General features: G+C 51.0%; 1 protein-coding gene across 9 annotated transcripts in view; it reads right to left on the reverse strand.

Annotated features, from left to right (window-relative positions):
- LOC126579184 (phosphatidylinositol 4-kinase beta) overlaps positions 1–20,865 on the reverse strand; it is an 83,413-nt gene that overhangs the window by 7,191 nt on the left and 55,357 nt on the right. For 3 of the 9 annotated variants that reach the window (XR_007608426.1, XM_050242555.1, XM_050242556.1), the window contains exons 3-7: positions 17,438–20,113; positions 723–834; positions 327–645; positions 123–248; positions 1–48 (exon numbers count right to left, since the gene is read on the reverse strand). The exon at positions 1–48 is cut by the window's left edge and continues 2,844 nt beyond it. Coding sequence is in view for 8 of the 9 variants with exons in the window: in XM_050242555.1 (XP_050098512.1) it covers positions 1–48; positions 123–248; positions 327–645; positions 723–834; positions 17,438–18,552 (1,720 nt within the window). In the remaining variant the exon portion in view is untranslated. The other 6 variants (XM_050242563.1, XM_050242557.1, XM_050242558.1 and 3 more) reach the window with 6 other exon arrangements.

The following is a 20,865-nucleotide window of genomic DNA, read 5'->3' on the forward strand; positions in this document are numbered from 1 at the left end:
GAATGCGCGTCAGTGAGGTATGGTCCGGTTCCGAGCCACAGATGATACCTGAGGGTGGGAGGAACACCTTCGATAAGAACGCGACTCTACGATCGCCATCATTAGCCCCCTTTTTAACTTACCGGAATCATCCGATCCAAGGCTCGTCAGATCCTCACGCTTTTTGCTTTCGCTTTCCTTGGCACTCGACAACGACGATTCCACGTCGCCCAAGTGTGCCCCTTTCAGTGCGCGGGATGCACCAATCCCTGCAAAAGAAGGACCGTTACACATTAGTGCCGATTGTGAGGGTCTCTCTCTTTGTAGAGCTTATGTCCAATACGTACCTTGCTCCAGCAGTTCCATCTTTCCAATTAGCTGCTGCTGTTGCTGTCGTCCAGCGATTGTCCTATCGGTTGAGCCCGGCATCGACCCGCCTCCAGCACTCGAGGAGCAGCCACCACCGATCGTCGGTTTGCCTTCTTGCCTGCATCCCATACCATCGGCTCCCTGCAGTTTGCTCCCCCTGCCGGTAATGTTCGGTGTGTTGGTCGGATTGGTGGACGATGAGGATTGGATGATCTTGCTGCACATCGTTCCACTCAGGATGGCGTTCGTACAGTGGAGCGTGTTTTCCGATTCCGCACTCGGTGAGGACACCTCAACCTGCAAGACACAAGAATTAGAGCGAGCGTTAGATAAACGGATCCGGATATGGTAGTAATGAGCGCCGGTTATCGTACCTCCGGTATTCGTTGCAGAGCACTGTCCAGACTGCGATTCCGATGATGCTGTGTCATGTTGATGCGCGTGTTGGTCACTTGCGAAACTGGAGGTAATAGAATTCCCATTGATCTGTGGATGTGAGAAAAAAAAAACGAAAAGCAATACACGATTAGTACACAGCGAGGCAGCGTGGAAGAAATAGAAAAAAAATGCGACTTGTGACGGTTGTTTTTCACAACCGAATTCAACGAACACCACTTCAAGGTCCACCAACTGCCATGTGCCCACCAGCATCTTTTCCAGATGATTTCCCTTCGGAAACATAACGCATGGTTTACAACCTTGACCATGTTTTCCCCACCAGGCTACGCACAGATACAGCGTTGTTGGTAAATGTAAAGGCCGCACCGGCTGTACGCACGCCATTTGAGGTCGTTATGAAGAAGGGTTAGTGATGGTGCCCCTGTGGCGGACCTTTTCCCGGCCGGAAGTAAGACTGAATTGATGGGCATACTTAACCCCCGACATCACCCGGTGGGCGGGGGGGTATAGGACAACAATCCTGCAGCAGATGGAGACTAGCTAAAGACAAGTAAACAGAGTAACCTGATCATAGGACAGCTGTGTCGTAAAGGGAGGACAAGAAAGAGGATCATTCGTAATGGTACTCGCGCGTGTGCTTTTAATCTGATTAGTTCGTTCCACGTGGATTCAGAGCGCGGAGTCATTTGGTGTTGCTGAGAGAGTTTACACAACCGCCCTAGACACCAATGCTCAACGCTCACGGTGCACTAAGATGGATTCAGCAGTCTATCGAAGTGACCATTGTTGTAACAACGAAACGATACACTCTGACGGCTATTCTGTCGAATCGAAGTAGACGCTGATCACACCTTTCGGACGAAGTGTCGAAGTAACCAAATGGCCTACTCAGTCGATTCAACCGGTTCCGTGACAGTTCCTAGCTGCTTAATCGATGTGATCAGTTGCTCCAAGTTCCGAGCAGGCGCCAGTAAGACGCAATCGCTGGCCGGGAATCGAATTCAGTGGTCCGGAGAGAATGATTTCCTGCGAATCCCGTTCCCAGAAAAATGTATTCGCCCCACTCACCAATATCATTTAGCAAGATTAAGTGAAGTAACGATTTTATCAGCACAGCAGACCCCCGGGACAACCTTCGACCAGGAGAGGTGGAGCGCAACAGTCAGTCAGGGCCACATTATCTTGCCCATGAAGTCGAATCGAAGTTCAAACGTTCAAGAGCATACCATATAATGATCAGAACGGGTCCTAATATATCATCACGCTCTAGACATTCCGTCGGGTTCCCCTTTCGAGCTCTCCCCCTTGGTCTCTGGATACGCGCCACAAGAACAGACGAGATAATTGTTGCCGCCCAGCACTGACGCTGGTCGCTCGCCTACTCTCGATGCTCTGCTGCCCGTCCCCGTGTTCTTAACAGTGCGTGTGTCTAGGGGTCTCATAAATTACGGACACGCACCATCACAACGTGTCCGCTGCTCGCCACCATAACACTCGCCAGAACTCTTTCCCGGACATTGCGTGTGGAAGTCATACATCCTCTCTTCCTCTCTCTCTTCGGGGGGCCATCAGCCGGAATCTAACCTTCACCGCGACCCTCTCTCGTCACGTCCTCGTGGTCCTGGAAATGTAATCAGCGGAGTATATTCAGATTTGAAGCTGGATGTCTCCAACAGATTCAATCTGCACGGGACTGGGGAGAGCCACACACAGGGACTTCCACAAGACCGTAAAATGCGTTGCGTTACCTCGTTGACAGTGTGCGCGATAAGTTCCACCCACTTCGAGCGCATTCCATGGTACACCGAGCATATCCATGCTGCTGCAGCAGCACTCGTAAAATCTAAAGGGAGCGTGGGTGGTGTGGTGGTGCAGGCATTTATCATTGGCTCGCTATAAATAGAGCAACACAGAAGGGCTCTGCTGACTATTATGAAGATGCCATCACCATGGCGACAAGATGGCGGGCGGCGCGGTTCGCTTCCATTTCTCAAAACCCATTCCCGCCGCGCAAGTCGCATCCCTCGCAAGAGGGCGGCTTCTTGACACATCTTCGGCAGCGCGCTGCACCTTAATTCCCTCGGGAGCGCTTGCAGGTCCGCGGAGGAGTTCGGCGAACTCCCAAATCTGGCAGTATCTAGCCCCATAGCTAACCATTCCACTGGGCGTTCAACAACAAAACAGCCGCATTCCAGTGGATGTTTATTTGTTTGTCCGCCTCCCCCAAACACGGCCGTGTGAAAGGATCCATACAGAACACAACAGAACGCGCGGTACACGCAATGAAGTGATTTATGGTCAAAGGATACAACCATTGATTGGTTGAGAAGATGGGTGACTCAACCTCGAATTCCAAGACTACCCGGGGCCGGGGTAAAATTGAAAGTGAAGCGCTCGTTGCGCGCTTTGCATTGTTGGCCGAGTTTTCTTGGTCCAGAACATCAGCAAGTAGAGTAGCCGGAGTGGTTTTTTGAAGGGCGACCTACTATGAAAGGGGGTAAAAACTTGTTGCAGCGGAATGTAGCCTTCTCTCCACCATCACCATTCGAGTTCTCGAATGAAACTTTTTTGAATGGAATGGATATCGATACCAACGCATCACATGGTGTTGATCACACCGATCTTGTGCCTCCATTCATCGATCGCACAGCGCAAACTTACACAGACAGGCGTGTGATGCACTTGAAGGGCATTCTTATCACGTCCATACTGTAATGGCATCTCGGTTGGTGAGAGGAGTCCCTTGCGTCTACGTTTCAGTTCGGTTTCGCGCCACCAAGCGCCAAGCCAAGAACACAATATCACGAATCTCCGTGTCCGTGGAGGATTGTATCGGGTTTCACATTAGCGCATAGTAGCTAACCGGTTCTTCTGTGAGAACCCGTTGCGGTCGGCTCTTTCTGGCGCTTCCAACCTAGTCGAGTTACGCAACGTCGTGTGCCGGCGGGGTGTGCAAGCGGATGTTCTCCTACCACACGTAGCTCGACGCGCAACTCTGCTACGTTACTCTGCGCTCGGTTGGAATGTGCAGTTACATCAATTAGCACGAGAAATCAATAGCGAGTAGTAGGAAGAGGCCCGCTCCTCCCGCTTGCATAGGCACGGAGCAGCATCAGAACAAAAGTGCATCAATCATCCGCACATTTATGGCCCACGTCGCATGCATTTATGATGCGAAACCGTGTCCTTCTCTCTACGTGAAAACGGGAACACATAGGACACCAACTATGATCGCGAGTTACTCTGCAGCAGCAGCAGCAGCAGCAAATATTGAATCACAAATCGTTGGTACGCGGTTCACCTCGACCACCGCTCGGTTTCGGATCGTGCAGCGGCTAAAGGCGATTGGCGATTGACGATAAATCCGCTAACAAATAGTCAAATAGCACAGCGTGCCAGTACCCACTACTATCCGGTGCCGTGTATTGTGTGTGAACGAAGTGAAGCAAGGCTGCACCTAAATTCGAACAGAACACAACCCCCGGGCGGGGGTCTCTTGGGGAGTAGAAGTATTGGTCAACCAGTGTACCAGGTGCACATGGAGCTATCGGTTTGGGAATCAAGCCGGTCAAAGAATGCAAAAACCGATTGCCCAACCAACATTAGGACCCGTTGCGCTCGTTTCCATTGGACCTTACGGAATAGTTCCCTTCTTTTTGGGTGTATTACTTGAATGCCCTGTCGAGATCGAGATCACGATGTGACTACCAGCAGACCACCAGGCGGCCGCAGTGGATATTCCTTGAACGTTAGCCAAACTAATCAATCCGGGGTTTGCAATGTCCCTATGCCCCTATCTTGCTGTCACACTTCTTGCTCCATCCATAATTGGTTGCTCTTGGTTTGAAGAAACTCCCGGCGGGTGATAATCTGGCAAATTGACGTAAAACATTAATTATGGCATGCATAGTGCCCTGTGTGCCTGTGTGCGTTGTTCTGTAAAAGATATAAATGTATCGCGATCTCGCGCGGTGGAGGAAAAGAGTAATAAACTGCAGTAGCAAGGTGCAGGCAGCTCATATTACTTCGCGGACCGTGCGTTTGGAGATCATAAATTATTTATTTCATATGCGTGCTAATTTGGTATCGATAAATGGTGCGGCGGTAATTAGCAGTCTGTCTGTTGACTACCGTTGGCCATCACTCATCAAACAAGTTGTGCCAAAAAAAAAAGGAATCGTGTCCCAGCTTGGACTACAATTATTAATTAAAATTGAGGTTCCAGCACAAAGAACTATTTGTGAAAAATGCATGAACTGTTCCACAATAAAATGCTCCATCGTGCTCCAATTCTAGGCTTGATAATTCAATCAACATTTTCACATCGCAGTAGCTCTGCTTTTGTAGTAGTTGCTAAGATGCTGCATATTATGGCACAGACCAAACAAAGGTTTTAATCACAGTAACGGTGGGAGGGAAATGAATCGTTATTAATAGTTCACAACAGAGGTTGATAATTCAAGACCACAGCACGATTCACCAAAGTTCCCTACAGCGAAGCACGTCTTACTTTCTTCTCTTTCCCTTCGCCTCATTCATCAGTCTCGCTCGAATGGGTGCGCCATCATCAGTCGACGGAAAGCGCTGCAGAAATTTCCCACGAACACTTGGAGCACTTGGAAGGATTCTGTTCTTCAAAAACCACATTTCGGGAAGGTCGGAAAGGCGCAATGGGAAAAGCGCTGGAAACAACACTCCCCCCGCCCCCCTTCCCTGTGACCACATCATCGTCCAGAGCATCAAAGAAGATTAGCACACCCAAAAGCAAATGTCACCTCGTGGTTCGCGGTTCACGCAGTACGTACTGTACCGTCGGTGCTTCCACGTGGGAAAATGGAGTGGCAGCTTGTAATCAGAATATATGGCTTCAGTTTTGAACGAATTTTGATTATTTTCCCGAGTGCGCTACAAGCTTGTAGCAGTGAGCGTGCTGTCACCCATAGCAACCTGTTGTTGTTCAGTAGCTTTACCGCGTGCTGTGATGGCCAACAGTAGACCAGAGCACATCTAGTCAAGAATCGAGTGACAAAAATGGCAAAATACACCTTTATCGTTTTCCACCGAAACTCGTTCCTGTACGGCTTGGTGGCTGAATAAAACATGAGAACCACCGTAGGGCCTCATCTCCAAAGATGATGCCCGAAAAGCTTCTCTCCGAATACTCGACCACATCAAAACGCTGCGGAGCAAGTTTTCACCGGTGGTTCTGGTACTCATCATCATCCACAAAGTTTTGTGTCCTTGTGTCCCAGAGAACACCACACCGTAGCAACGTTTATCGGGAATCGACAGCGAGAGCTCAGCAGGCAACTAATTTGCATTTTTATCTATCCCATCCAAGAGCGCGCGCTCCCTCTCTAGCTCAGAGACACATGGAACAGTTTGGTGGCGCATAAGTTTTGTGTCCCCTGCTGGAATCGAATCAACAAAAAGCGACAACGGTAGTCTGCAGCTAAAAAGCAGTATATCTACGGTGTGTACCAGAGCTTCAAGATCAAGCTGAGCGAAGTCTGCGATCTGAGAACCGATCGATCGCTCGATCGAACGAATTAGATTGATTAACTTGCGGAGACCGCATGCCAGAGAGAAAGCAGAGGGCAGCAAGTAGGTCTTCACCTTCGCTTGAGGAAAAGCTGTCAACAAATAGCTGCAAACATGTGCGGTTCCTCCAGGAACGTGCCGCCCGCCCCGAAGGCAGCGACATACAGCACCAACACGTGAGGCGGGCGAGTAAGTTATGGCCATAATCCGCATGCTTCGAGACAAAACACAAATACCAGAAACTTTTCTCCTCCTGGCACAGTCGATCGAAAAAAAAAACGACATACACGAGTCAACCATTTCTGGGGGGGGGGGGGGGGGGGGGGGTGCCAGGGCGCGAGGAGCTTGCCAACGGAACCGAGATATGCATATCTTGTTAATTGCATATTTTAGATGCACAACAGCGCGCTAGGAGCAGGTTTTCTAAGCAGAAACCCTCCCCGGGGGGTTCTAGGGCCAAAAAGGAAGGTGGTGGTGGTGGTTTGGACGGGGCGTTATCGTACACAGACACAGGTGAGTATCTCCTTCGAATGCGTCCACGTGCGTGATCGATAAGGGTGGTGCCGCCACTACCAGAGCTCACGCCTTTTGCCTTTTCACCCAATACACCTGTCCACCCCCTGCTGGGCGCTGGGAGTTGAGTAATGCAGGATTTTGAAACGCATAAGCCAACCTCCAATCAGCCAGCATTGACGAGACTCCCGGTAGCCGGATTTATCTAGTGAATGTCCGAACCCCGTAACTCCCCCTCACTTCCCTCTTGTTTCGAAATGGGTGAGTAAGGCTCGCCTTGGCAGGATTAGAGGGAGCAGCGGGTGTCTGGCTCCCTCGATGGTTACCCACACGGTCGCTAATATGGGGTGTTTTGATATCGAAACACTGTTTCAAAGTACAGGCACATTGGATAGATACAGCGAAGGCAGATAGTAACAATAAAGGGGGATTTTGTCTAACAGCCGTGGTAGCAGCCAATGGATTTAGATGAACACAGTCGTTCGACCGTCTAGAATGTTCTACTCTGAAGAAAATTGAACTTGAAGGTTGTGTTGTGCCAAGGCGAACGCAGAAGTCTCCACAGCACGTCATATACTTCGATTCAATATCGTTTGACGGCATGCGAAGGGTGTTTCGCGCTTGAACAACACAGCCTTTCGATTATTCTCGTTTGCGTCAAAGACCCGGCCGCTGTTTGTTGTGGAAAACTTGTAAATTGTACCATTTTGTTGATCGAATCTTTCCTGTAGTGGTTGTTATCCGCGAACCTACCACAAACGAGGGGAACAAGAATCGAAGCTAATCGGAGAGAGAGCGAGAGAGAGATGGTAACGATTATTTCGCGCGAGATTACAGGTCGTTCAGCTGCCCTGGGAAAACCCTCAATCCGGGGGGTAGATTCCACCCAAGGGTTCCACAGTACGCGCGTATTCGTATCGGGCTTATCTGGATTGTATCATCTCCTGATTGCCCGCCTGCAATCTCGAGTGACCTTCTCCCCCCTCACACAGCTACCGTGAAAGGGAAAGATACTTTCTGTGCTGCGGCCTTCTCAATACCTACGCGGATGCCACTTCTGACCACAATGACACTACAGCAGCAGCTTATTCCCCCCCATCGTAAGAACCATGTCTAGCAACTCGACAAAACTAGGGTGAGTCATCGCAGCAACGGAGCTTCCTCTCGGTACTTATCAGGTTTAGCCTGATGCTAGTGACGCAAGCAGCGACCGGCGTCATCAAGTCAACTGTTGGCGGCGGCCACCTCTCTCTATCTCCGGTTCAAAGCGGAAGGGATTAAAAACAAACACCTGTTGGGCTGTTCTCTGGTGCCATTTGTTTTGATGTTTAGCTACCACCCTCTCTCCCGCTCGGAGGGGTTGTTTCGCACACCGCCACCAACCACTTTGCCGATTGGCCGCAATCCCGCAGAAAAAAAAGAGATTGACTGGCGTGTACGTCATCGTACACACAAAAAACACAGCTCACGCACACGTGCACGGGATGAAAAGTGGATCGTAGTAACCTGGTTTGCGGGCAACAATGTAATTCGTTTCGCTCGTTTACCAAACGACTACTGCTGCTATTTTGATGGAGGTCGAGTGTTTGACACAGTTAGAACATCCTCCATGAAAGGGAAACTGAATCGAATCAAAGTACGCGCAGCGACTCACGAAAGCGTACGCAGGTGAAAGAATGATCTAAAGGAGGATCCGTTGTTGTGGCGGGCGAAGAACGGGGTCGCGGTTTACACACTCCACACTTCACGCTACTTCTTTCGCACGGTTGTAGCTTCGGCGCGGCCGCGATCTCGTCGCACTCAATGATCTCCGAGGGGTGGGTGGGACGGAGGATGGTAGTTGTTGTTGCTCTTAATGGTGGTGGTAGTGCTTCTGTTTCACTTTCCTCCCCACTACGCCTGCCTGAAGCAGCCTAACGCAATTCCGCACATTCCGCAACCACCAGGTACGTGGCCACTGTTGCTGCTGCTGCTGCTGCTGCTGCTGCCGGTGCTGCAGTCGATTGCGCGAACACGAAGAGCCCCCAAAAAGTAAGCAAAACCAACAATCATCAACCAACCAGACAATCATTAGACCGTTACCGTACCCCGAGAGTTGCTGGCGCGGGCGGTGATAGTGTTGGTGATGGGAAGGTCGCTGAATTGAGGCCCGCGTATTTCGTCAGCAGCAGCAGCAGCAGCAGCAACAGCACGACGCAGTCAAGTAATGGTGGGTTGTAAAGAGTTTCACTTTACGCAGCAGCTCCGAACGCGATGATAGCAACCCGTAGAGGGTGGTAGCGCCATCTCGCAACACAATCACTGCTCTCTATCTTTCTCTCTCTCTCTCGCTCTCTATGGCTAGGAGAGGGAGGACGACGGACTGCATCAAATCAAATCACCATCAATCCTTGGCAGCGAACGGGCCCACTGTCTGGTCGGTTGCGTGCCAGCGTGCTCTGGTCCTACACACAGCTTCTTATCTTACACTCCCAAGCGGCCGTACCAATCGTATTCCGTGTTATCAGGTCCGACAACGACGACGAAGGCTACGGAGCGCCTCTTTGCTGACTGTACACCACACACCGCGATCACAAGGGGTACTTTTCCACCGAATAAGTTCGTTGCGTGGCCGCGTTCACGTTCCGGAATCGTCAGCGGACTAATCTCGCTGCCGCAGCAAGGGGGGACGGACGCACACGATACGATTCGCGCGACAGTTCGCGAACTTATCGAGACATTGCGGTCACTTCGCGTCCCTCGGTCACAGTGTCACAGTGGTTTTTTGTCACTCTTTGTCGTGCACACGAACGCACGTTACGTTGGCGCTTCCAGAGCCAACTCAAATGTCGGATGTACAACGCGACGGTGCGGCCACCTTGGATGCGAACCGACGACGGACGACTGCCTCGTAGTGGGTAGTGGGTGTATGGTGTTGCATACCGCACTCCATCGGCATCGGCATCGGTTTCGCTCTCTCTCTCTCTCGCTCTTCTCTCGGTGTACTACCGCGAGCCCGCAGCACTCACCGAGAGGCATGCGCCACCCGCAACGAACCGTATTGCTGCTACTACTGCAAGCCCAACAACCGGCAACAACAATTCAGCCTGCGCTGAGCGTGGATAGTGAGTGAACCACAACGACCACCATCGCCAGCAGCAGCAGGAGAGCCAGGAGCCAGTTGCATGATTTAGAAAACCCCCTTCCACGGCCCACTAGGCAGGGGAAGAGAGGGTTTTTACAATGTTTTCCTGTTTTGACGTATTTTGCAACAACATAGCAAACGTATTACACTGCTAGTATCCCCCATTCTACCACACGATGGTGACTGTGATGGTGGGTTCTTTTCAAAACATTGTTGACTTTCGAAACTCCACTGCCCACTGTGTATCCAACTCGAACGTACGACGAAGAAGCTTCTCGTCGTTTATAGAAAGGACGGAAATCGCACTTCAAATCGGTGATCGGCTAGAAACAATTCCATTTTGAGTGCCTCTCCCGGAAGAGCTCGAAATTCCGTCGGTCTAACCATCGCTGGCAGATACAACAACGAGTATTATGTGTATTCAGCGTTGGTGGTCACAGTTATGAGTAAAATAACGAAAAAAAAAAGATACTTTCAAACGAGGCATCTCTCTGTGTACGTGTCTTCCCTCCTAACGTTGGCGATGGTTTCCACCAAAACGAACACCATCAATCGCGCCACCACGTATGATAACAGCCAGCTAGCGAACCGAATGGGGTGTGTTTGGCCACTCAGCAGCAGCAGCAGCAATGCCATGTTTACACACATGCGATCTCTACTCCATTGCTCCCGCAGTAGCAGCATCCGGGGGAGGGGAGTGTAGCAGCATCACCGAAGCGCCGAAGCGCCGAAGCAATTGTTGGAAATTGGCCCAACAAAGCAATACACCAGAGAGTGCGCACCCGGGGCTTTCGGGCTGGTTTTCCTTCCCCGATGCCTGCGGCTCAGTTATGAAAGTATTTTTCTTTTGTTTTTCCCAGGGCTAATTTAATTTTCCATCGCAAGTTTTCGGGACCCTTTTACGAGTGCCCTCGATCCCCTCTCAGTGATCTCTAACCACGTTCAGCAGGTGAATGTTGTGGAGTTGATTTGATTGAAGTCAGCCGAATGTGCTGCCCTTGTGGATGGGAAAATGCATTTTACTCTCAATGCAAGGCGCGCGGGCGCGTAGGCCACCAGCATCCCATACTTTCCTCGTCGTCGGGCTGGCTTTCCATCTCTCTAGGCCGCCCATTTTTCCCTCAAATAATGAGCTCACCGCGCTGCGGGCCTGCCCAATAACTTTGCGCAACAACCTTTACGCGCCACGGAGCCAAACTACGAAAGAAGAAAGGGAAGCACTGGGTGCGGTAAGGCAAGGTAATGCTTCGTTTCGAGCCATGAAAGCGAATCGGGCTCTCGGGCTTTCCAATAGGCCGGCGGCATTCACAACCCGCGAAAACGGGTACCAACCACCGGTTGGTTGCCTGCATCTTATTGAGGAGCCCCGCATCGCGAAAGCATAAATCCTTCGTTTTTTTTTTTATCCATTTGCTATGCTGTCCTGTGTTCTTCCGGTATGATAAGTTGCCCATCATCATTATTGCATTTTGTTCTCGAACAAAAGATTTTGGGAAATCGAGGCCATACTTTCTTATCCCGTAGCAGTAATTGTTGTTAAGGAATACATACCTGCAAGAGAGAGATAATAAATTGGTTAAAAATAAGTCATTAAGATCAGACAGTGAAACTGTACAGAGTTGCACGAGGCAACGGCAACCGCAATCGCAAAACATCCACAAATCATCACCACGATGCGAAACAGGATTTTTTTTGCACAAAAAAAAAAAGAAAGAAACAACAACATAGCGTTCACCCCCATTCGTCTTATCAGTGTTGATGATGATGTGTTTCATTTCGGAGGCGCAGCACACCGATAAAGGCGCCCAGATAGCTGCCAGTGATGATGGTGATGATGATGCAGAACATCAAAGAATGAAGCGAACAACCTGTGTGCACTGTCGGTGTCATCACATCACAGCAGCAAAACCAAAAAAAAAAATGAAGCTGATTACAGCCAAAACAGCAGCAATGCCAGCAGAGCAGTGCATACACGTCGTGGTCGTCAACGTCAGCACACTTACTCACTTGCACGATCAATTTCTGTTGTCGCTTTTCTGCTCGAACATGTTCGCAACCATTCGCACGCGAGCGAAAAGCGAGGGAGAGCGGTGAGAGCTGCTGATAAGCACAAATAGCTGCTGAGCTTGCACAAGATGACCTTTACGGCGGCGTGACCGTTTCGTAGAAACCGATCGTGAGGAACGATTTGATGTCAAAAGCAGGACCATGATTCAACACCGTGATGCAGTGGCCACGCTGTGTTTCGAGATGATGAGATCATCATCTTGCTTCGTCTCTCAAAGAAACGCTCATTGAGTTCAGAGTAAACGCGATTAAGCGACCGCTGTTTAAGGACGATCAGCACGACACCGTTCTAGATTGTGGCGCAGCAATCTCACCGCACTAGGACCCACCACATAGGCGACTTTGAGTGTTGCTACAGTTTGTCGCCACCGGTTCCGTCCGTTCCACCAAAGCAAGCCACCATGATATGCGGAAGAACACGCAGTACACGCTGAGAAGGCAATGTGATGCTGTGCAGCTTCTTGCGGTGATTGAATTACATGTGCAAAACTTGTGGCACTATAATTGCTTACTAAACATAACAACAACCTTCTCCCTTTTTCTCTCTCTCTCTCTCGCACATACAACAAACACACTCAAGAAAGGAAGTCTTCTAGGGACTTGCTACCTGTGAGGACCACTCGCGTGGCACCTAAAACGCCATCTTCACGAGTCTCCTTGGAGATCTTGGAGCGGCAAACTTTGTTGCCAGCGAGCGTGTCTGCTCACCGCACACGTTTCTCCTTCTCCAAAGTTGGAATCGTTTTCGCAGATCCTCCTCTCGACGCCGCGAACCACCGTTTGGAGCGCACCAGCGAATTGGAGCGCGAATAGAGGGCTGGTAAAAGATGTTTCCTTCAACTATAGGCGACTTTTCTTCCGTGGAAAGCGCGTGGAAATTGAAGATGGACTCCGCGCACAGGAATTTACGAACCGAAAGCACCGACACTTGTGTGAGATCTCTGAGCCCGTTGCTACGAAGAGTGGCGGGCCGCAGGTTGCTGCTTCGAACTTTGAAAACAAGCAGGCGGTAGCAACGTAGCAACCAACGAGTGTGCGTGAAAGTGGGCTGCTACTGTGATTGCTGGGCGATGGTGATGAGGCTTCTTCTGCCAACAACAACCTCACCGCAAGTCGATCGCACCTATCCGACACAGTATCGGACCTGTTTGATCAGTTTTTTTCTCGGTGACCACAGGAGGGCGGCCTCTCTTCCTGAATCGCGTGCTCGCACACCGGTTCCCGTGGTTTTTGCGATGAAGTTGTCACTGCACTTGACGCGACACCGCGGCACGTTCCGCTCCGTACACTCGGTAGACCCATTTCCAAAGCAAACTCGTCAACATTCCATATCGGCAAAGGAGAAGCACCCTCTCCAATCGCGATTTACCGCGCATCAATGAATGGTGAATTCAATTGCTGGTCATTGAATTGGGAGGAATCGGTTTTGCTTGATGATTGATGATGATGGGTTGATGGAGGACAGGGACCGGGGGGGGGGGGGGGGGGGGGATCCTAAAACCTCCAAGATTCTCTGCTCTGCTGAGATTCGCCCTTCGTCACGGGCCGGGCCGCGATAGTAGGAATTGATTTATGACCACCGACCGGGTGAGGTGACGGTGCACATTACTAGCAGCAGCAGCAGACATAAATTCATATTTATGCAACGCTCTTACGGCTATCACGACGCAGATGAAGGAGATGAAATGAAAATATACCACCCGGGGGGGGGGAGAATTCTCCTCATATCGTATTTCCACCCAAGGCGTTTTAACAGGCGTCAATACAGCGCTCTCGGAGTGAGTTCCGCTCCGGTGTGTGTGGCCGAGAGATTCATAAATTCTACTGTAAACAAATAAGGCGACGTGGTGGCATTACGGCTCCCTATAACTCCCGATGCCCTAGATCGGGCAGAAAGATTAATGAGAAAGCATTTAGCCCAGCTTAGGGGCAACGTTCCGTAACGATGGCACACAATCGATCGAAGTGCATCGAGAAGGTAATGGATTCCCAGCTAATTCCCTCAATTATGTCGCGTCCAGCAGCGTGACTCCCCAGCCAGAGTTCACCTGATTAGCTCCTGGGAGGAGCCAGCGAGAGAGCGAGCGAACGAGCGAACTGAAACTGGAACGGAATCGGATTACGAAAGACCCGAAAAGGGCACAGCGGGATGTTCCCGGGTTCCAAACTTCCCAAACGCGATTCCACTGGGGAACCATCATTTATTCGCTCCTCTTGTTTCTAAATCCTCCGGTAGCTTCGGAAACTCGCGAGTTGTGATCAAGCATGTGCACGGCGGTCAGCAAGAACTCTCACTCAACACGGGGGCAGCAGCAAAACCTTCTTTCTGTTGCTCATAAGCTCACCAGCGTGTTGTGGCCATCGCCGTCCCCATCATGGACAGTCGGGGAGGTCAAATTAATGGCTGAAACGTGCTCACGATACTGTGAAGTGACACTCTGGCTGCCGGCTTTTGCTCGCAGGCGATACTTTGGTAATACTTTGTCCTACTACCCCTTCTCCTGCTGCCACCTTATGATGCAATGTTGTAAGTTGCAAATAAGGAAATGGATGGACACCCGGTGCGCTGCAATATGGCCACGCGCTCTCGTACTAATCGACGTAGATAAAGGGCGCTGTGTAGAGGCGAGTGCAGCTGATGATGTCGAGTACTAACTGGGTGCGTGCTGGCAGCCGGAGCACCAGCACCAGCACCAGCAGTGAGTGGAAGGTTCTGGACAACCCATGACCAGTATGTGCTGGAAATGGAACGTGTGGTCAGGTGGTCTCGACGTGTGGCGCGCGTCTGACATGCGTTTTACTCGCACGCACCCATTGCTGCTACTGGTGCACCAGCGCAGCGCAGGAGGCTCTGCTTTCCGTTTATCGATTTGGCTTTTAATTTAATTAACTCGTGCCCAGCGGACATTTAGCTTGTTGGCACGCGAAGAACCCCCCCTCCCCGATCCATCGTGTTCCTCCTCCTTGGTCTTTTTGCACGTGCTGCGTTGCTCTATCGGACCACCCCCCGGATGGATAAGGTGTGACCGGGACACGACACTCTGGAACGAAACAATGCTTCGTTGAAACACATATCGACAACCAATGACCAACGATCACAGCAGGCGGCGGCAGCGGCAACCGTGCTTGATGCTGTCATCGCTGCTGCGCGAGAGTCCAGTGACCATCGTGCTGGCAAGAATGGCCATTCGCACGCACCCTTTAACTCTTGCGCCTGATTGTGCTTTCGACTGGAGCACGCCCACCGGAAACCGGTCACAAGAGGTCATTGGTCTTCTTCCTATTTTCGCTTCGTTTCCTGAGAAGGTCTGATGAATGAAGATCCTCGTCGTCGTCGTCATGGTATCATATCGTGCATCCCATTTGACTGTGGAGTGTATTCTAGGCACGTTTCATCAACGTGTGACACGCACCTCAGCACCGGAATAGCAGCAGTAGCAGCAGCAGCAGCAGCAGCAGTAGAATCGGAAATGGAATTTCCTCGACTGATGAAGGTGGTGCGCGAACTTGACGCGTAAGACGGATGTGAACGATGCAAAGAATGGCACCTTCCGTGTCGGCGTCATCGGTGTGAATGGATGCCTTATTACCCGGAGGTGTCCGAACTCGAGACTCGCTCGAGCTTTTAGTGGCGTAACGGACGCTGATTTATGCTGTCGCGTATTTAGCTGTTCCGCGAGCGAGCCACCTTACCGCGAGATCCTGAACACAACAAAGTGAGTAATTAGTTTTGGGTGTGTGCTGGAAAAAGGGGAATCCGTGCCCGAAAAGAACATAAATCGTTTCCGAATACATGTCCCCATCTGTGCGCAATGTTATGCCAAGCCATCAGACCCTTTTTTAGGAGGGGATGCTAACAAAATGGCAAACAACTTTCACAACAACAACAACAACAACAACAACAACGACTGCCCACGCGCCACGTCCCATTGGACTATAAATTCACGACGCTGTCGCGGTGTGCATGGATGGCAACCGATTCCAATGGTGCCAATAAAAACGAACGCATTTTTGGCGGAGTTGGAAAATGGAGAAAAAATATACTCTGGACACGCCTGCGATCTGACGACCATCGGTGGCCCCAATCGGTGGTGGAAAAGTTGAGAATTACTCATCAAACATAACCCTCCCCGCCAACCAGTGTGTGCTTTTTTGAACAACAAATGGAGAGAGAGCACAGCGAGAACATGGTTTTTCGCTGTTTTTTTTTTGCGAGGCCGACAAGGACAATCAAAAGCTGGAGGTGGTTATTCAATCGCAGGAAGTCATATTTTCGACTGGGTTGCCGCGGATTTCTGTGGAACGTATCTAGCAATCTAGAGTAGGGGATGAAGCGTAGCTGCAAATATTAACCTGATGACTGCTTGGATTTGATTCAAGTTTGCATTCCATGGCTACATTACTGTATTCTTTTTAATTCTTCCATTATTTTCTTATTGAATTGTTGAAGTTCACTTAAAAGCGTTACCAATTAATGCATTTACATAAGTATAATTAATGCGTTTATGGTGAAAATAACGAGACTCTAGGATTTAAAAGGACTGATATAACAGCCTTGGAAGAAACAAACTCATCTAGCATGTCTGTATCTTCTGTTGAATAAAAGAGATGTAGTATCCGGTAACCATTGCAGTATGCTACGGTTGTTATATACACATTCATAAAGCATCATAACTACATTAAAAAAAATGTAAAACCAGAGTAATGTTCATAATTCCATCTTCCCAAAACTCTGCAAACTGTCCCATTTTAATACAGCCCCGGGTAGCCCCTAGACAAGAGTTAATCCAGCGCCATCAAAGCACAAACTTCACACGGGCACCATTAAGCAACAACATATGGCGGAGGGCAGCCACTCTCTCTCCTGCTGCTCCGTTCAATTACCTCGCATTACACACCGACGGTGACCCACCACCGAACGACAAAGTTCGCTTCGAGGGCGAACCAAAACACAAAAAAAAGGAAAAAAGGGGAAACCTTTCACTCCACGCTCCTCCGGTCACGCTAACCCCTTTTACCAAATTTGTTGTCGAGCGCGGCGGCGGCGGCCGCTTGTGCTTGTGCCCCTAATTGATTACTCATCCCAATTATGCGTCGTGATAACTTTAATGTACTACGACCTCGGTGCCGGTAGGGTAAGTGAGTTTATTATTTTCCACTTTTCCCAAGCTCGCATCATATCGAAAGGATCCGTGGGGCCGTGGGTACAGGCACGGGATATAATAAAAACGATGAAAGGACTCGATTACATCAAAAGGCGAGCGCGTGTGAACGACGGATTCATTCGCAACAGCTGTCCCACGAATCTGTTGCGTAAATCTGAAATCAACGTTCTGGAATCTTTGAACACCGTCACCGTGGTGTCCCTGGTAGGTGAGAGGGGTGGTGGTTTGCGATGTCGATCAAAATGTGAGCACGATTCTCATCCGTTGAGGCGCCACTTACCTAAAATCTAAACTAAGATTCCTTTGGTGCGTTGAAAGTCTCGTCTTTGGTGGGGGCATACCAGATGAACCGGCGCCACCAGTGCCGGCACCCCCGCTTGGACCCGTTCGGCCGTGTACCGATGGCATGCTGGTGGTCGTGAGGCCACCTCCACAGCTCCCAGCAGCAGCAGCAGCAGCAGCAGCAGCAGTACCACCAGTGCCACCGCTCAGACTATTGCTCAAACTAAGCCTTGGCTTATGGAATCGTGATGGTGGTGGCACCGAAGAACTGGACACGCCGCTGGAGAGTGTCGTGCTGCTGCTGTTGCTGCTACTGGCGCTACTGCCTGGACACCCGGACACCGTGGTGGCATTCGTTGTGCCGGTACTGGACGCCACCAACGATGACGACGATGCACCGGAGGGTGGTTTGATGGCCAGCACGGTGGTCGGTGGTGCTGTGGTGCTGCTGCTGCCACCGACGAGCGTAGAAGGTAGTTGCGGTAGATGAGGATGGTGCAATGGACGGTGTTGCTGCTGCTGCTGCTGCTGTTGATGTGGATGGCTATCCACCTGATCGATGCCGATGATTCGCGTTGCAGCAATGGCACCACTACCATTGGCGCAGGTACCATGATGCTCGTGGTGCCCGTTTATGCTCGCAGACGAACCGATCGACGGTGATTCCGATGCCGATGGGCTCTGTACCGGTGTGGTGGCGATGGAGGAGTCACTCGATGGCGGGGCCGCGTCGACTACCACCACTCCGTGGTCTAGCGCGACCGGGTTGCTGATCTCGCGGATGTGGCGCAACTTTTCGTAGCTTCCGCTCGGTGGATGGTCCGTCACCGGGGGGCGGTGCGTTTTCAGGTTCAACAGCAGCTTCGTCGTCGTCGTCGGTGGTGGTGGCTTGGGACAGTTGGCAACACCGTTGTTGCTCGTTGCCACGCTGGTCGGTTCATGTTTGTTGCTGGCGCTACTGATGCTGCTGCTGCTGCTGCTGGTGGTGATGCTTCCGTTCATCTTGATCGCACCACCACCGGTGGTGGCAGCATCGCTGGTTGAAGATACCATTGAGGTTGCACTCACGCCACTCGTCGTTGAGGATTTAAATGCAGAAAAGACGGAATTCATCTTGGCTGCAAATCACGGGGGGATCACCTCCTTCCTTCCTGCCTGCTTGCCTCGCTGGTTGCGATTTCTTTATCTACGATCCCTACTACTACGACGTCTGCACGATCTCTTTTTCACCTTCTCCTTAACCTAAAACTTGGTGTTTGCGCGAAAGAGCGGGCGGGCGGGAATGCATCAATAACGACAACACTACTTTCACTCTCTTCAAATGCAAACGCGCCGTTCGCTGCTGCGGACTGCTGGTGCTGCTGCTGGTGCCACAAGAGGAAGGAAGCGATCGTACCCGATGGCACCGTCGATGATTGGCCTCTTGCTCTTCATCCTTTGGCGAGTGGCCACTGGTGGCGTTTGCGAAAGGACGGAGTGTGGACGCCACAAGATTATTGTATAATTTCTCTCTCTCGCGCGCGCGGGCTTGATCACTGGCACGGCCTGCTGTGCGTTGTGCTGTAATATCGGCGAAATCGTGGCGCACTTCCTCGAGAGTGCTTTAGTTGACGAGGACCGGTTTTCGGGCGATCGCGACACTCACAAACAATCACACATACACCACACACACACGTCACTAATGCGATTTTGCCACTTTTCCCCGGGACGGGAGATAGATAACCAAGTAAGATTTGGTGCGTCACACACCGGATAAACCACGGTGGCACCGGCGGTAACCGTCGTCGTGCTGGTGGTCAAAGGCGTGAAGAATCGTGGCAAAACTTTCACCGGTGGCGGTGCTGCCCTGCATCATATTTCGTTTGCCGACCAAAACCAAAACACAAACCCCCTCTTCTCTCCGGGGGCCGAATCGATCACACAACGGAACGGAACCACCGAAAATCACGGACCGGCCGTGTCGCACTTTCTCTTTCTCCTTTTGCGCTTTGCCACACGACTATCGACTTTTTTTTTTATCGCGGGTGCAGGATTTACTGCGCTTTTCACTTTTTCTCACGACACGACACTTTTTAGTACACTTTTTTTAGTACAAGGATGCAGCAGTCGGTGCTGGGTTGTACACTAGAGTAGTAACCGCTGAATGCACCCCACTCGCTGCTGCACACACAAAACACACACGACGAACAACGAAAACTCGACGACCTTCACACCGACACGCCGACAACAAACGGATGAAGTCATCCGGGGTACCGGCCGTTGTTTGTTGCGGTGCCGCCGGGATTCGTCATGCTACTAGCGCGCTCGATTTGGGAACGAGGTGAGAGAGGAGGGGGTCTCTCTACTCACCGCACACCACACCACACCACACCACACGGCACTCTACTCTACACGACCGGCACGAAAGACGTCTCGTGATTAACTGCTCCTCGGTGCGCGGTCGGCGGTGGCACGGCTGCTGCTGCTACCATCGGAGACGGCGATGCGGTGACCGTGACACGTTCGTCGCCCTCTCGCGTCTTCGTCGTCGTCCTCCCGGGTTGCGAGGGTTGCTGCGATTCGGGGAACGCCGTCGCAGCCACTACCAACCCACTCTCGCTCAGCCTACTCAGTGCGTTCTCCCGTTCGTGCTTCGTTTTAACCTCAAGGGCTGCTAATGGCGACTTCCAAAAATCTGCAAAATACGAAGATGAAACAAACAACATAAATTAAAAAAGATGCTCGGAAAAGGGAACTAAGGAGGGAGAATATTATTATTATTATTGAGGGAGCAGCGAAACGACAGCAGAGAGCAGATGATGCCAGAAGGAAATGTCTTCACCTGGTGTGCACACACGGCCAGCACCAGGGTCCAGCGGTTAATTTCGGAGAAACAAAGAGTGATTCGCGACGAAAAGAGGAAAAAAAGGGGACGCGTCCTCAGCTCTCGATAGTCCCCCTTTTCTCTTCTGTGGGTAGCACAAGCAGCACCCCTTTTTTTCTGCATTCTACCCTCTTTTTTATGCTTTGGTTGATATCGACACGGCTAATGTCTGTTATTGCCACCACGCGTTTGAATGCACCATCCGGTGGTAAACCCGGCCGCCAACAAGTGCCAACAATCTTCTTTCCAGTGCTTGTGAGAAGCAGGTGCACGGTGGTGCTGATGCTCGCTTGCTGCAGCTGGCTGGTACGCATCGGCAGCAGCGTGCAGTTTTTGTTGTTTTGCCCAACGTCGTGTTCTCCCCGGTATCGCTACCTCCTCTCAAAGGTGCCTCGCACAGCGTCTCTCACTGTACGCCTACCCGGCCGACGACTCATACCCGGTTCTGTGCTGGTGCTGCTCCGGACGAACGAGAACGCACGGCGCACGTTATTACTTCATCTCCCGCAAATAAAACTTCAGAATCTAACGGACACGGACAATCTGGCAAAGGTGGCGAGGGT

This window comes from Anopheles aquasalis, chromosome 3 (assembly GCF_943734665.1).
Source record: "Anopheles aquasalis chromosome 3, idAnoAquaMG_Q_19, whole genome shotgun sequence".
Taxonomy (NCBI): Eukaryota; Metazoa; Arthropoda; class Insecta; order Diptera; family Culicidae; genus Anopheles; species Anopheles aquasalis.